This window comes from Protomyctophum bolini (assembly GCF_963924005.1).
Source record: "Protomyctophum bolini genome assembly, chromosome: 14".
Taxonomy (NCBI): Eukaryota; Metazoa; Chordata; class Actinopteri; order Myctophiformes; family Myctophidae; genus Protomyctophum; species Protomyctophum bolini.
Genome location: NC_137875.1, coordinates 6957266 through 6971565, shown reverse-complemented (window position 1 = coordinate 6971565; position 14300 = coordinate 6957266). Strand labels below are relative to the sequence as shown.

Here is a 14300-nt window from a genome sequence, read left to right as displayed (position 1 = left end):
GGCTGTGCCAGGCTTTATTTCTGTAGCAGTCAGATAGCAGCTATAGTCAGGGAATATTATCAGAACTTTCAGGTTCAAGAGCCTTTTCATTTAATGTCCACAATATGCAACGTTTCGGTCCTTCGACCTTCCTCAGGCACGGCAGGGTATCCCTTCCTTCCACCTTTAAGGCACTTCATGGACTGGCCCCACTGTACATCCTCAACCTTTTACCTCCTAAGGATAATGTGAGACCCCTCAGGTCCTCGGATAAAGAACTTTTAAAAATCCCAGTGACCAAGCTAAAGACAAAAGGTGATAGGGCCTTTGCAGTGGTTGCCCCTACCTTGTGGAACGCCATGCCCTTGCCTCTGAGAAACACCAAGTCAGTTGACATTTTTAAAAGCAGTTTTAAAAACGTTTTTGTTCCGTAAATACTTTCCCCATGTTGTCACTTGATTTCCTCTGCAGGTCTGTTTGTTCTGTCTCCATTTTAAATCTTTAAGTATTGATTATGATGTATATATGTATGTGTATATGTGTACATATACAAACACTCCTATGCCCAAGGAGGGTTTTTCGTGCAAAACTAATGCTTGGAATGGATTCAGAATGATGAAACCCCTGTGGTTTGACATGTCACATGCTACTTAAAGCATAGTGAAATCTTGAACATTTTGCCTTATAATGGTTGTTGATGGTACCCCAACTTTCAGCAGCTGTCAAAAATTTGCCTAGAGTGGTTGAATAAGTGGTTAACTATTCCATCTCTATTTAAGTCTGGCTCTGAAATGTAAAATTTAATTGAGTTAAAGGGAACTGGGGATTAGTTAATGAGTCCATCGTTATCCTGAATCCCGCCCAGTCCCCAGAATGGTCACATTTCCCCCTAATAGCCGTGGTCTCATGTTAACCGGATTTCAAGGCCCTTTTATGTCAAGACAAGTTTAAGTTCTTATAACTGCTGGCGTATTCACCTACAGTAAGTTACATAAAAGCCTATTAGAGAATGGCATTGATTTGATGTACGGCAGGGGGGGGCAAATACAGACCCCTGGGGGAACCCCGGGTCAACAAAGTATATAGGGATTTGAAGTGGTTAAAGTATTACATCCAAGTACTAACGTGTGCACTTTTTGCATTAACCCATTCTGACCTGAGATCAGATTCATACGAGGTTTCCACTGGACACACACTGGTCTGATTAACCCATTCTGACCTGAGATCAGATTTAAAAAAATGTCAGTCGTTCTTCGATTTTTCAAAAATTAGCAGACCTACAAGCTCGTAGCGCGCCACTCGGTGGCGCGCTATGAGCTTGTAGATCTGCTATTTTTCAATAGCTAAAGCATAACATGATGCCAACACCAAAACGGGTTCCCGGTCAGAATGGGTTAAATCCCTGCGGTGTAGACTTAGCTCTGAGCTGCAGGCAGCCTTTGGCTTGTTCATTTATATTTCATAGTATTTCAAGCAGCAGAATGAAAACGTGTTTATTGCAGTATAATTAATTAGGATATCACATTTTTTATTTTTTATTTTTTATCGTATAGCTGACACAGGGGTGCCCAAAAGGTAGATTGCGATCTACCATTAGACCACAAAGGCTGTGCAGGTAGATCACATGACATGTGATGTGCCTAAGGAATATTTAATTGAAATAGTGGCATCTGCCACTTGAATTGAGGTGACTTGATTGACATCAAAAGGGTCAGCTCAAACCCACAATGCAATAGGCCTATTTTGTTTTCAAGAGTGTTGTTGTGTACAAAAACATTGGTAGCATTACAAATGAATACAAAAAAAACCCTACCTATTCCATTTCTCCCGCTCTATTTCGCATTCCGAGTGCATTTGTCTTATATGTAACGCCAGCTCCGGTATTCCAAAGCCCCCTCAGATACATATTTAAACTATTTTCAGCGATGGTTTAACAGTTTTTTTTGGTGGGTAGATCTTGTTGAGCTGGTCATTTTGAAAGTAGCTCTCAAGTCCAAAAAGTGTGGGCGTCCTTGGGCCATAGCATTTTCAATATGCAGAACACGAGCTGCATCGGTGGGTGACTTTGTGTGTGTTCCTGTCTCCATTAAATGTCTTTATTTTGCCTCTCCACAGCCATGTATTCCATCATCCTCCTGTGCGTCTTCCTGTGGATCCCCTTTGTTTATTTCTACTATGAAGAGAGGGACGATGACGGTGTCAACAGATGTTCGGTAAGACTATATGTTTTCGTCATATTGTTATTCAAGACGGAATGGCTTTGCCACAACCAGGGTCATGTTTTTTCCCCAATACTGTATCACATTCCAGTTGACCGTGCCTATGGGTGCCTATACAATCTTTTCCCTCCTCACAGGCTCGCACGATCATATATTTTGCGTGAAAAGACAAAATAATGGTACCCCATTATTTGACCCATTAAGCCCTGGAACGCATCTGTGTCACCATAGCTTTAAACCAATTTAACCATTATTTTAAACTTTAGCTGTAAAAAAAATAGCAGATATACAAGCTCGTAGCACCGCACAGAGTGCCGCTGTATGAGCTTGTAGATCTGCTATTTTTTAATTTTTTTTAAAAACGTGCAAATCTTTGAATATACATTCTTTCGCAGCAAATATTTCGAACTCAAATATTTGCTTCTGGGGGATCACTGGAACAACATATTTTCAGATGGGGGTCCACGGCCAAAATATTACTGATCATTCTGGGGGTCCTTGACATGAAAACGTTGAACCTGAACAGCAATGTTCTTTTTTTTCTTCACCCATTTGGTATAATTTAATCATGAGGGACAAAGGAGACGTGGGTGGTGAGGAGAAATCTACAGTAGGATTATGAGGTGTTTTGCCAGGTTTAGTAACATCTGTCTTACTTGGGGCCCTTGAGGAGAAATGGTGAAATGTTTGCCTAGTTCATTACACCTGCATAATGTATAAATCCATATGGAATATATTGATACAGCCATTATGCAGCGCTGCTCTATTATGGAATGTTACACAATCCAAATGAAATTTTGGACCTTTAGAGGCATACAGAATTTGCTCTGTTTGGAACCCTTTCACCGACAAACCTTTACAGGTAGTGCTGGTATATTTTCATTTTTCACACACCAAAAAAAGGTAATAATTTGGCTGAAGAATAATAATAATAAAACAAGGTCAGCAGTGACATTTTTGTGAAACTTTTTTCAGAAACAAAAAAAGGGAGAAAAAGCTTAAAACCTTGTGCCGTTCCTGTATCCTTATTGCTGATATTTGAAATGCCAGTCTTCAGAGGGGCCTCTATAGTAGAAGATGTAGCGATTATATGCCGCAGGACGGTTTCTTTTTTTCTCCCCCTTGCCGTGTGTTAGTTTTGAGCTGACAGAAGCACTTTCTCTCCAAGGCAGAGAATTCTTTTGAATCAGTCAATTCAAAGCACTGCGAATAGCAGTTGGGGGAATGAGGAGCTATCTCTGCCCTGTCAAAGTCACTCTAAAAACCACACCCTACCCCTTTTGTCCTTTCACTAAAATGGAATGCCTGTCCTTCGCTCGCACAATGAGTAATTACGTTTGACTCGGGTCGTGGGTTTTGCCACGGTTTAATTTCTTCTTTCATTTACAGCAGGTGAGAAACGCTCTGAAGTACACCGTGGGGTTTGTCCTCGTCTGTGCCGTGCTGCTGTTGATTGGGTGAGTGAGACGTCAACGAAGGAATTACCTCGGGGTGCAAAGAGTTACAGTAATCGATCTTTGAATCTAGTCGATTTAGGTGCATATAGGCCCGTGTCATTATAGGTGATAAAAAAGGTAAATAGTGGAAAAAATAGCTGATGTACAAGCTCACAACGCACCGTACCACGATTCGTTCTCAGCTTGTAGATCTGCCATTTTCACTATTTTTGCATTGCCACTGTTGTCAGACAAAGACAAAGTATGGCTTGAGGGGTTAATAGTTTTGTTAAGACATAAATAAATATATTAAAAAAAAACACCCTTCTCGATTATTTGATTAATCAAAAAAGTGTGGCACTCGACACAAAAGTATTATCAGGGAACTAACAAACATAATTGATTTTTATCTTCATCTTAATGTAAGCATTTTAGTTTCCTCTCCAATCTGAAACGACTCATCCAGAAAATTGCAACATACACTAGGCTGAGACAAACTAAACTTCCTGGGTTGTTTAACTGTATATAGTATATTGACCATACAGACATGTGTGTACGTCCAGCGTGATGTCTAAATCTATAGCGATGCATCGTCTCTCATCCATGTCCCGTTCATCTGCCGGGTTTATAGTGTTTGTGTTCAACAGCACTCGCACAACATAAACATAATGGATTTCTATTGCAGCCGTGACGGTAACATGTGTTTAATGTGCGCCCTCGACCATTAAATGCAGGCGTTGGGATGCCTGGTTGGTGAAAGCGTAGTCCTGACACATGCCTATATACAGTTCACAGGTTGAAGTTGGAACATTGGCACTCTACAGACAGACAAGTAATTTAGTGTGTGTGTGTGTGTCTGTTTTCTTTTTTTACCTGGTGGACTGGACCTATTGTAGCTTTGTTCTGGGGAGAATTGTGCCCTTGATCCCTTGATTTTCAGTAACATGATAGCTTTTATCCGGCGCTGCTTCCTTTATACCTGGAGACAAAAGAGTGCCGGGCTGCATCTTGACTGCTGATTCAATGGGCTTGCTTAGTGTTATATAGAGCTTTTGTGTGCACTTCTTCTACCTGGCAAGACAAGGCCTCTAAAAGTCTTTAACCGATTTAGATCCGAGTTAAAAACATTCACTTTGAAAGAATATATATTCAAAGATTTGCGCCACATTTTTATGATAAAAAAAAAATAGAAGACCTACAAGCTCGTAGCGCGCCACTCGGTGGCGCGCTATGAGCTTGTAGATCTGCTATTTTTCAATAGCTAAGACATGACATAATGCTAACACCAAAAGGGGTTCCCGCCCAAAATGGCTTAGAGCAATGTTTGGTACTTTGGTAGAAATCGAAAAAGAAAAATCCACTCACCAAATGGCTCTCTTTACAAGGACCTATTAGAGTGACATTTCGAGCAACAAGGCTGAAAGTAATTTCAGTTATACACAGAAAATTGCCATGTTTTTGTCCCATTTCAAATTCATAAGGAAATGGCAAACAATGGATCTCATTTTTAACACATTATAATAGGCATGTTCATTTTCGCAGGCCACATACATACAGCATACAAAATGTGCATAAATAAAAGGACACTTTATACAGCTGTAGTCATGACAGTGGTACTCAAACTGGACTCATTCTCATTTATTAGAGGTCTCTGCCTATAGTATTGATCAAAACATGTCTCAAAATTCCACTTGTGTAGCACACTATAAACAAATGTTTCTGTCGGTGTGTCGGTATTATATAGCAGATTTGTTACGTACTGATTTTGGTGACCACATTGCTCTGGTGACTCCTTTGCCACCATTAGGCCGAAATGTCCACTTGCACAAATGTTATTCTCAAATAAATGACTGGCTGACTTGCTGTAGAATTTAGACTTCAGAAAGGATGGACTGTAAAGGATTTCGGTGACCCCATGGCCTTCTCTCCACCATTATAGGCTGCACCATCCACTTCCACACAAGCTCTCTCAGAAGAACGCAACGGGCAGATTGAAGTGAAACTTGCTGAGCATAATATTCTTGCTCCTTTTGAAGACCAATCCTCTAATATTTGAGCGATCGGATCCCCACTGTCCTTTAGCACCACCATCGGGTCAAAAATATCAACATCGCACACAAGATATCACATTATCTATGAAGCATATACTGTATCCCAGGATGTTTTTTTTTAATGTCTTCACATTACCTCTCGCCCAGAGTTTAACACCACGGCAGCAGCCGAGCTACAGCAGTAGCCGAGGGCGCCGCAATAGCGCCACGCTGGATTAACCCATTCTGAACGGGAACCCGTTTTGGTGTTATAGCATCACGTTATGCTTTAGCTATTGAAAAATAGCAGATCTACAAGCTCATAGCGCGCCACCGAGTGGCGCGCTACGAGCTTGTAGGTCTGCTATTTTTTGAAAAATCGAAGAACGACTGACATTTTTTAGAATCTGATCTCACAGGTCAGAATGGGTTAATCAGACCACAGTGTGTGTCCAGTGGAAACCTCGTATGCATCTGATCTCGGGTCGGAATGGGCTAAACACCCCGAAGCCCTGGTGTTCATCGTGGGTGACAGCTGCAGACTCTAGGGTGTTCTGTGGCTGCCCTCTTTCTCCTTTCATGAACCTGCACCCCCCCCACCCCCCAATCCAATCACACAGGAGGATGATGATCTGCAGCTGCCGGGCAGGTGCAGGCCTGGCATGGCACCAGTGGCCAGATGGCATCCCAGTTAAGGTGCTGAAGTTTTGTTCCATGGAGGTCTCTCATGTCCTAGTATATCAGTCCTACAGGACGGACACACTATTGACCGACCACGGACCACATTCATTAAATAATCATGATTAAAAAAAAAAAGGAAAAAGCACCTTAACACACTTTACACCTTCCTGCCAGCCGTCGGACCACAGATGGTCTCACCGCTTTGCCTACAGGGCCAAACGAGGGCCAGCATCTGGAATCTCCAGGCAAATCATCACTATAGTCTTCTTTAGTTGACTTTGTTGACTGTTGACATTCAAAACCCCTTCACTCCTCCTTCTCCTCTGGACCAGTGATTCTCCAAGTGGAGACCAGGGAGGGACCCTCAGGGGGGGGGGTCAAAATACACCCTTACAGGTCTGTAACTCGGAGTTACGGGATCCGCACGTAATTCCGACGGAGCACAGACGATAGGTCTCATCACCAACACTGAAGCTGCTCAGATTGAGTGAGTGATTGCTTGAATTCTTTGTTAGACAGAAATGCAAAACAGTCAAACTGTAAACACTTGGTCTAAAATGTATGTAATTCAATGCATGAACATGACGTGGAAAAATAACAATTCAATATCATCATAACATCTGAAGCACAGAAGAAGAAAAAAGATCACCGGTCTAAGGCAGAAGTGATCATTTCCTCTCCCTTGGGCCTATTCAGGAATCAGGATGGGGTTGTGTCCTCAGTTCCTTCTCCACTCATACAGAAATAACTCTACCAGCCCCTCAACCATGCGCACGCACATACGCACACGCACGTGCGCACACGTGCACACGCACACGTGCACACGCACACACCACATGAAACTGCTATTCTTGGACTACACAATGACCATAACTCTGTCACTGCCTTTCAGATCTCCATTTCTCACGTCCCACAACGGTGCAGTGATAATGACCACTTGCAGCGGAATGTGGAGTAAACAAAACAACAAAACTGGTCATTAGCACATCAAACACACAAATAACACTGGACACATTTCAAGATAACAAGATTCAGGATTGTTTTATTTGCCACTCACTACCGCAAAACGTTGGTGTGGCGCGCTCAGAGACTGCTAAAAAGAAAGGAGTAGAAATATGTATGTACGTAATTGCAATTCCGTACATATTTACGTATTTCTGTAAGACTGAGTAGCCTTGACACGTTTGACGAGTTTTTTCACTGGAGGGGGCTGTTCGCCAACTTATGGATCATCGCTGGTTTCCATGATTCTCGTGAGCCTTTGGAACATATCCTCATGCACACGCGTAGGAGCCAGTTTTTACAATTCTATGACATCCGTGCACGTCATTTGAGAGCACCCTTGCAGTGCAGTGGAGTGAAAAAAACGCTGTAAATCCAGGCACATAAAGAGTTTAGAAAGAAGTCTTGCGCTTTGAGACGACTTGGGCACTTGCCAGTCTGCGTCGGCACAAACAGTCCATCGCTGGACTTCCGTTCTGTTGCAAATGTATCCTAATAGAAAACAAAATCATCTATGCAAAAACATAAGTTAAAATATATTTTCGTGACGGGGAAATGCCAGATTCCTCCCTTGGATTTCAGGAGGTGTAGTTCCAGACTCCAGGCGGACCGCACCACCTCTCACCAGGCCTCCCGGGAGGAGCTAGTCCCGTACCAGACTGATTGACCCTGTCAGGATGCTCTGACAATTAAAATATCTTGGATTCACTGTGGAGAGAATTAGTTTTGGATCAAAACATCACTTCTTATTCTTCAACAATCGCAGAAAATGTGTTCTGCAAACGACCCCACCTCCTGGTTATGGCTATAAAAAAGAACAATTCAACCCATCCTCTTGTATCATTTTCCCTCCTCCTTTAACACTGCAATCTTCCAACAAAAACACACTTAACGGCATCACACGTGCTGCCTCTAAAATGACCTCCGTCGCTGCCTATACATCCAAACTCTGAATGACATGAATGACGGAGCCATCACGAGCCAAATATGACACTGATCACCCCCTCAATCATAACTTCACATTACTGCCATCTGGACAGAGATACAGGAAATGTATGAAAATGGATGAGAGCTCACTTCAGCAGGATTTTTTGTCCTCTCCTGCCATTGCAGCCTTGGAAACAAAACTGACAATATTGTGTGCTGGGAATTGGATGTATGAATGTATCCATGTGTTGTCTTTAATCGGTGGTGGAAGAAGTACTCATTACTTATTGTTGTTGTCGGGCAGAAACCTCCTATCTCCTATTCTAACTGTTTTGTGTTTTTTCCGTAATGTAACGTCCTACTTTATCACACTGCAGTCGGTGCAGTGTCACACAAAGGTATGAAAAGATTCACATTCAAGCTCCAAATGCGTTTTGGTTTTGAGCAAAAAAAATCCATTGAATTCTAAAAAGTATCATTTTTTGACAGTGGTTTTCATATTATATCAATTAAGTATTGATTGATAAACGGTATACAGAGCATAGTCAAACACCTGGGGTATAATTATCAATACCACAATGTTAGACATTTTTTCATTTAAAAAAAAATAGCAGACCTACAAGCTCGTAGCGCGCCACTCGGTGGCGTGCTATGAGCTTGTAGATCTGCTATTTTTCAATAGCTAAAGCATAGAATAATGCTAACACCAAAAGGGGTTCCCGCGCAAAATGGGTTAAATGTATGCTGCCGTGTTTATATCTGTGGGTTTAGAACAGACCCCCCACCACTCTGGGACAATGGAGTCTATATCTGATATTAAGTCTATATCTGATATTAATCTTCTTTAATGTGCCTTACACGGTCATGTTTTACTCAGGAGGATGCCAACTTAGTCCTCCTTTTCCATTAGTTTAATTTAAACATAATTATGCACATTCATTCCAACATGCTTTTACATAATGGGACGATGTCTTTACTTTACTTTTTTTGTTTCTTTAGACAACACATTAATGATGAACGTACTAATACATACTGGTAATTTATATGTATCAAATGGCAAATATGCCGACTCAAAACGCATAAAAACTAAAACAGGCAGGGGAGTACATTACATAACATTACACAGGGAAATACAATACAATTATTCATACATGCAAGAACTTCTATTTAAGCCTAAGACTAAAACAATTTGTACTTGTCCTGTATAGTGTTGCACTTTTTAAGTTTGCATAATTGTTTATGGAATTGGATGGCACTGTGAACACCCAAATAAAGGCTATTTTCACATTAGCCCAAATCCAATATTTGGACAAATCGAATTTGTCGAATCGAACGAATGGAAACAGATTTTTTTTGTTAATCAGATCAGATGTATTTGTTAATCAGATCTGAACTACATTCCCAGGTGGTTTGACATGTGATTCAAATGATTTCTAAAGATGCTCTCAGTCTGTACACTTAGGCACTTATATTTTTATTTTCAAGCTCACAACACTTAAAGTATGTAATTTCTTGTTTACCACAGCAACCAATGCAGATCCATCTGCATTGGTTGCTGTGGTAAACATGAAAAGAAGGTGTTTGAATACCCAATCTGATCACTTGCAAATAATAGTAAAGAACTAATCAGATTAGCATGCAGTCTGAATAAAGCTTCAGTTTATTTATTTAAGCAAATTGGTTTGGCCGTCTTTCATTGCCATGCTCTTGAACTCTAGTCCGCACGCACGCACGCACGCACGCACGCACGCACGCACGCACGCACGCACGCACGCACGCACGCACGCACGCACACACACACACACACACACACACACACACACACACACACACACACACGTACCGGTCTGGACAGACCTAGAGGACATTGATCACATTAAAATGTATTCATTAGTCATGAATCAATCATTAATCCATCACTCAGTTTGAAAGACGTGTGTTGACGAATGTTTTGTTTGTCTGAAATAAATAAATGACCAACATCACTTTGTTTGATGAATAATGGCTGAAGCCATTATCATGCTTCTCATAACACATGTGGTTCTGTCTATTGTGCTATTCATTTATTCTGTTAGAACAGACTTTCTTTTTAATATATAAGAAAAACAATGTCCACTACTGTAGCTAAATATAACTTCCTCTGCCAAGTCAGTTAGTTTCCAATATTTAAGTGTAGGCCTATCACCTATGATTTAACCAAAGGAAGACAAAAGCCTTGTCTTTGAGACAGATGCTCTCAAAAGTGGGGCTAAACCACTTTAGTGTGTGTGTGTGTGTGTGTGTGTGTGTGTGTGTGTGTGTGTGTGTGTGTGTGTGTGTGTGTGTGTGTGTGTGTGTGTGTGTGTGTGTGTGTGTGTGTGTGTGTGTGTGTGTGTGTGTGTGTGTGTGTGTGTGTGTGTGTGTGTGTGTGTGTGTGTGTGTGTGTGTGTGTGTGTGTGTGTGTGTGTGTGGTCGGTCTAAAAGCCTTGTCTTTGAGCCCTCATGCTCTCAAAAATGGGGCTAAACCTTTTAAAATTGAAAATCATATGAAACTGTGACTAGACTCTGTAAAGCAGGTTGCATGGCAATCCACCCAATGCATTCTGTGATATATTTTGTGAAAGTGTAAATTGTAGCCTAATGGTGGCACTAGAGAAAACGCTGTTCGATAGGGTCACCCTATCGTCCTATAGCCCAGCGGGGCATGGAGTCAATCATGATAGTGGACTTGCTTGACTGTTGATTCTGGTAACCGAGAATAATTACTATTTTTATTTTCAGATCTGGAATTTTAAAACTTAGAGAGGCTTATTGTATGTGTAGCAGCTGGTGCTCATTAAAATAAATGCAATCTGCTCAGAAAATGCCAGTTATCTTTCCACTAGAACACAAACAAACAACCTCCTAGATTGTATTCCTACTAAAAAATTGTTTGATCTTTTTTTCAGGGCCTTTGTTCCACTTGAACCCACGTCAAGTAATAACTCCACTCAATGGGAGAAAGTACACGAGTTCTTTGAAGAGCTTGGGAGTGGCCGTGAGTACATCTCCTTCATTGGTTTATTTTAATGTTTAATGTACGCTTTTAGCAGTCATTGATGCTGTGCAATGTGACTATACAAAATGGGTTTGGCGATATACTTCAAATATTCAATATTAGGAGGGTTTAGAGCGACCACTTGAGAACCGGACGGTTCCCAGTTCAATCCCAGGCTCCCCCAGAGTTGGTGTCGAAGTGTCCTTGACATGTCACTGAACTCCTAATTTCTGCCGATGAGCAGGTTGTTGCCTTGCATGTTTTCCCCCACCATCGGTGTGTGAATGTAATGCACAATCTCTGTAAAGTGCCTTGGATAGTGTGTAAGGATTTGCAGGATTTTGGGATAGAATCTGGAGGAGTAATATAAAAAAAAATGTTTTTCAAAAGTCAGCCTCCTGGTGGCGCTATAACAGGCCGTTCTGGAAAATTTGGGGCAGAGGTTCATCGTTGGCATCTCTAGGGAGTGTGTGTGCAAAAGTTAGCATAGACTGGGTTAACGCTTAACGGTGCCGGAGATTAACTGGTAACAGACGGATGGACACACGGACGGAGTGCAAAACATACTCTCTCCCCATGCCTTCGGCCTGGTGGAGACAATTACACCCATAGGAGGCCGAAGAGGTGTGGAGAGGACACGTTTAGGGAGATCAGACTTACGCAGATCTCCCGGTTTTGGGCGGAAATGGAAGGCCTCGTCTCCCTCGTCTGCTTGACACTCTAGTCTAGCGCCTTTATTCTAAAAAAAACTCTGGTGGCACCACATGTGTATAGGGTCACACACACCGTCTGCGAACGCCGCGCGTCAAAACAGCCGCCTCCGTTATTTTAAATTATTTTCCAGGCGTCGCTGCGCACCCGGTGTGTGTTGGGCTTTAGCTTTCTTGTTGTGACCACCGCACTCTGATTTCTGGTGCGTTACCAGCTTAAATCAACATTGTAGATTAGAATATACTTTCAAAAGGCTTATTCTCTACATCACAGGACAAACGTTTCCACTATCCAGCCTTCATCAGTGTGGACCAGAAGTCTTAAAATGTATACAATTATTTTCTTTCAATCTTTTGAAATCTATGTATTCTTTTAAATGTAGGAAAATATATTTTTACTCAAGTAATGGCCCATACAAATTGGTCCGTGACCCACAAACGTGTCCCGACCCAGTGTTTTGGACTCGGTGCGGTACAGAGTAATGCATCCTAGGTCACCAGAGCTGTTGGGGACATGGTGATGGATGCTACCGGCGCATGCGGTAAAGACTAGGCCACGTTGACTTAGCATCGAGCTGATATGATCACTTGTCATTGTCAACCCGGCTTAATTGGGAAATATATGGTCGCGTTGAATTTTGCACAGCTAGTTTTTATTATGGGGGTCAATGGGGAAATTAGCCGTTGTGATCCTCGCAGAAGGTGCTCCATTGATATTTGAACGTAGGCAGGGGGGCAGCGCGGTGATTTATTTTCTTTGGCCTTGAAAAGCCCCGTGGACATGAACAATATGTTTCCTTTCCCCCATATAGTGTGTGCCCCGTGGACATGAACAATATGTTTCCTTTCCCCCATACATAAAGCCCTGTGGACATGAACAATATGTTTCCTTTCCCCCATACATAAAGCCCCGTGGACATGAACAATATGTTTCCTTTCCCCCATACAGTGTGTGTTTTGCCTTTAACAACTCTCGCCCTGTTGGCCCTATTTTTCAGTATGCCATTGTGGGTCAGAATCAGCGAACAATGTGCAAAGATATTTGAAAAACCAATAATTAAATAAATAAATTTGCTTTTCTATAGGAACAGTATGTGATGCATATTTGGGAAATTCTGGGCTGATACCCTGCACCGTTAAATTTGGCCTTTTATTTGTTTTTGTTGTTTCATTCTTTCTTTTAGAGGGAAAAAAAAATACATCTTTCAGCAATTCATCACATTATCTTTTGATGAGTACGATTTCAATCACAGAGATTAGACTCATGAACATTTTTGACAATGGATTAATTTAATGCAACACGATAAGCATTGGCGACTGGCATCGATGAATGTCATTAATATTTGCTGATGGCAGTCAGTCACCAAGGTCGAGTATCGGCCGATGTCATAAATAAATTCCGATGTTGTGAATGAACCGGTGCGTTGATGGAGCATCGTCCACATCCATTCTTACTGTACGTTCAAGGGGGCTTAGAGCCAGCCATACTGTACGTCGACTCCCACAATGTCCTGGCCTCATGCCATGCGGGGGATCATGGGGAGGAAGTGGACCCATCTGCCAGTCTTTGACTGTGCCGGACCCCTGGCTGCCACCCCTCATCCCAGCCTTCCTCCTCCGTTGGCACATCGGCCTGGGGGTTACTGAGCTGCTGCTGAGGAGGAAATGTGAGGATGATCCTTTTTTTCTAATTCCCCATTCTTCCCTCCAGATGGGAGGTTAATTGAGCAAAGGGAAGCCATTCTCGCTCTAAGTAAGCCCCCTGACCCCGTGCGCCGCGACTGCTCATTTAGGCCACTGCATCTTAAACGGGGTGCCTATTACATCTTTCACAGTGCTCCAATAACGCCTGGATGCTCTGAAGATCACTCTGGCTATTAAAGGTGTTCCAGATGGAAGCGTTGAATCCAGTCTCTAGAGAGAACATGGAATTGTACCTTATTGCCAGTGGCTTGCAGACATATTTTCTTCTTTCTTTTTCATGAATTTCTGACTTGCTTTACTGAAATGGGGCATGGGGGTTTTTTGGTTGGATTGCAATTACGTAGTCTTGCGGTGGAGGTCACCTACAGTATAGAGCCGCTTTTTGGCCTACATGTTTTCCCCACCACCACCAGGATGGGATGTAACTGCCCCTTGGTCTAACGAGCACCTTCTGTATGGGATGTAACTGCCCCTTGGTCTAATTAGCACCTTCTGTATGGGATGTAACTGCCCCTTGGTCTAATTAGCACCTTCTGTATGGGATGTAACTGCCCCTTGGTCTAATTAGCACCTTCTGTATGGGATGTAACTGCCCC

The 14300-nt window shown here is 42.2% G+C and overlaps 1 protein-coding gene across 2 annotated transcripts in view; it reads left to right on the top strand.

Annotated features, from left to right (window-relative positions):
- lmbrd1 (LMBR1 domain containing 1) overlaps positions 1–14300 on the top strand; it is a 122327-nt gene that overhangs the window by 31502 nt on the left and 76525 nt on the right. For both annotated transcript variants that reach the window (XR_013965329.1, XM_080782808.1), the window contains exons 4-6: positions 2095–2192; positions 3588–3655; positions 11202–11290. Coding sequence is in view for 1 of the 2 variants with exons in the window: in XM_080782808.1 (XP_080638934.1) it covers positions 2095–2192; positions 3588–3655; positions 11202–11290 (255 nt within the window). In the remaining variant the exon portion in view is untranslated. The remainder of the gene's footprint in view (positions 1–2094; positions 2193–3587; positions 3656–11201; positions 11291–14300) is intronic.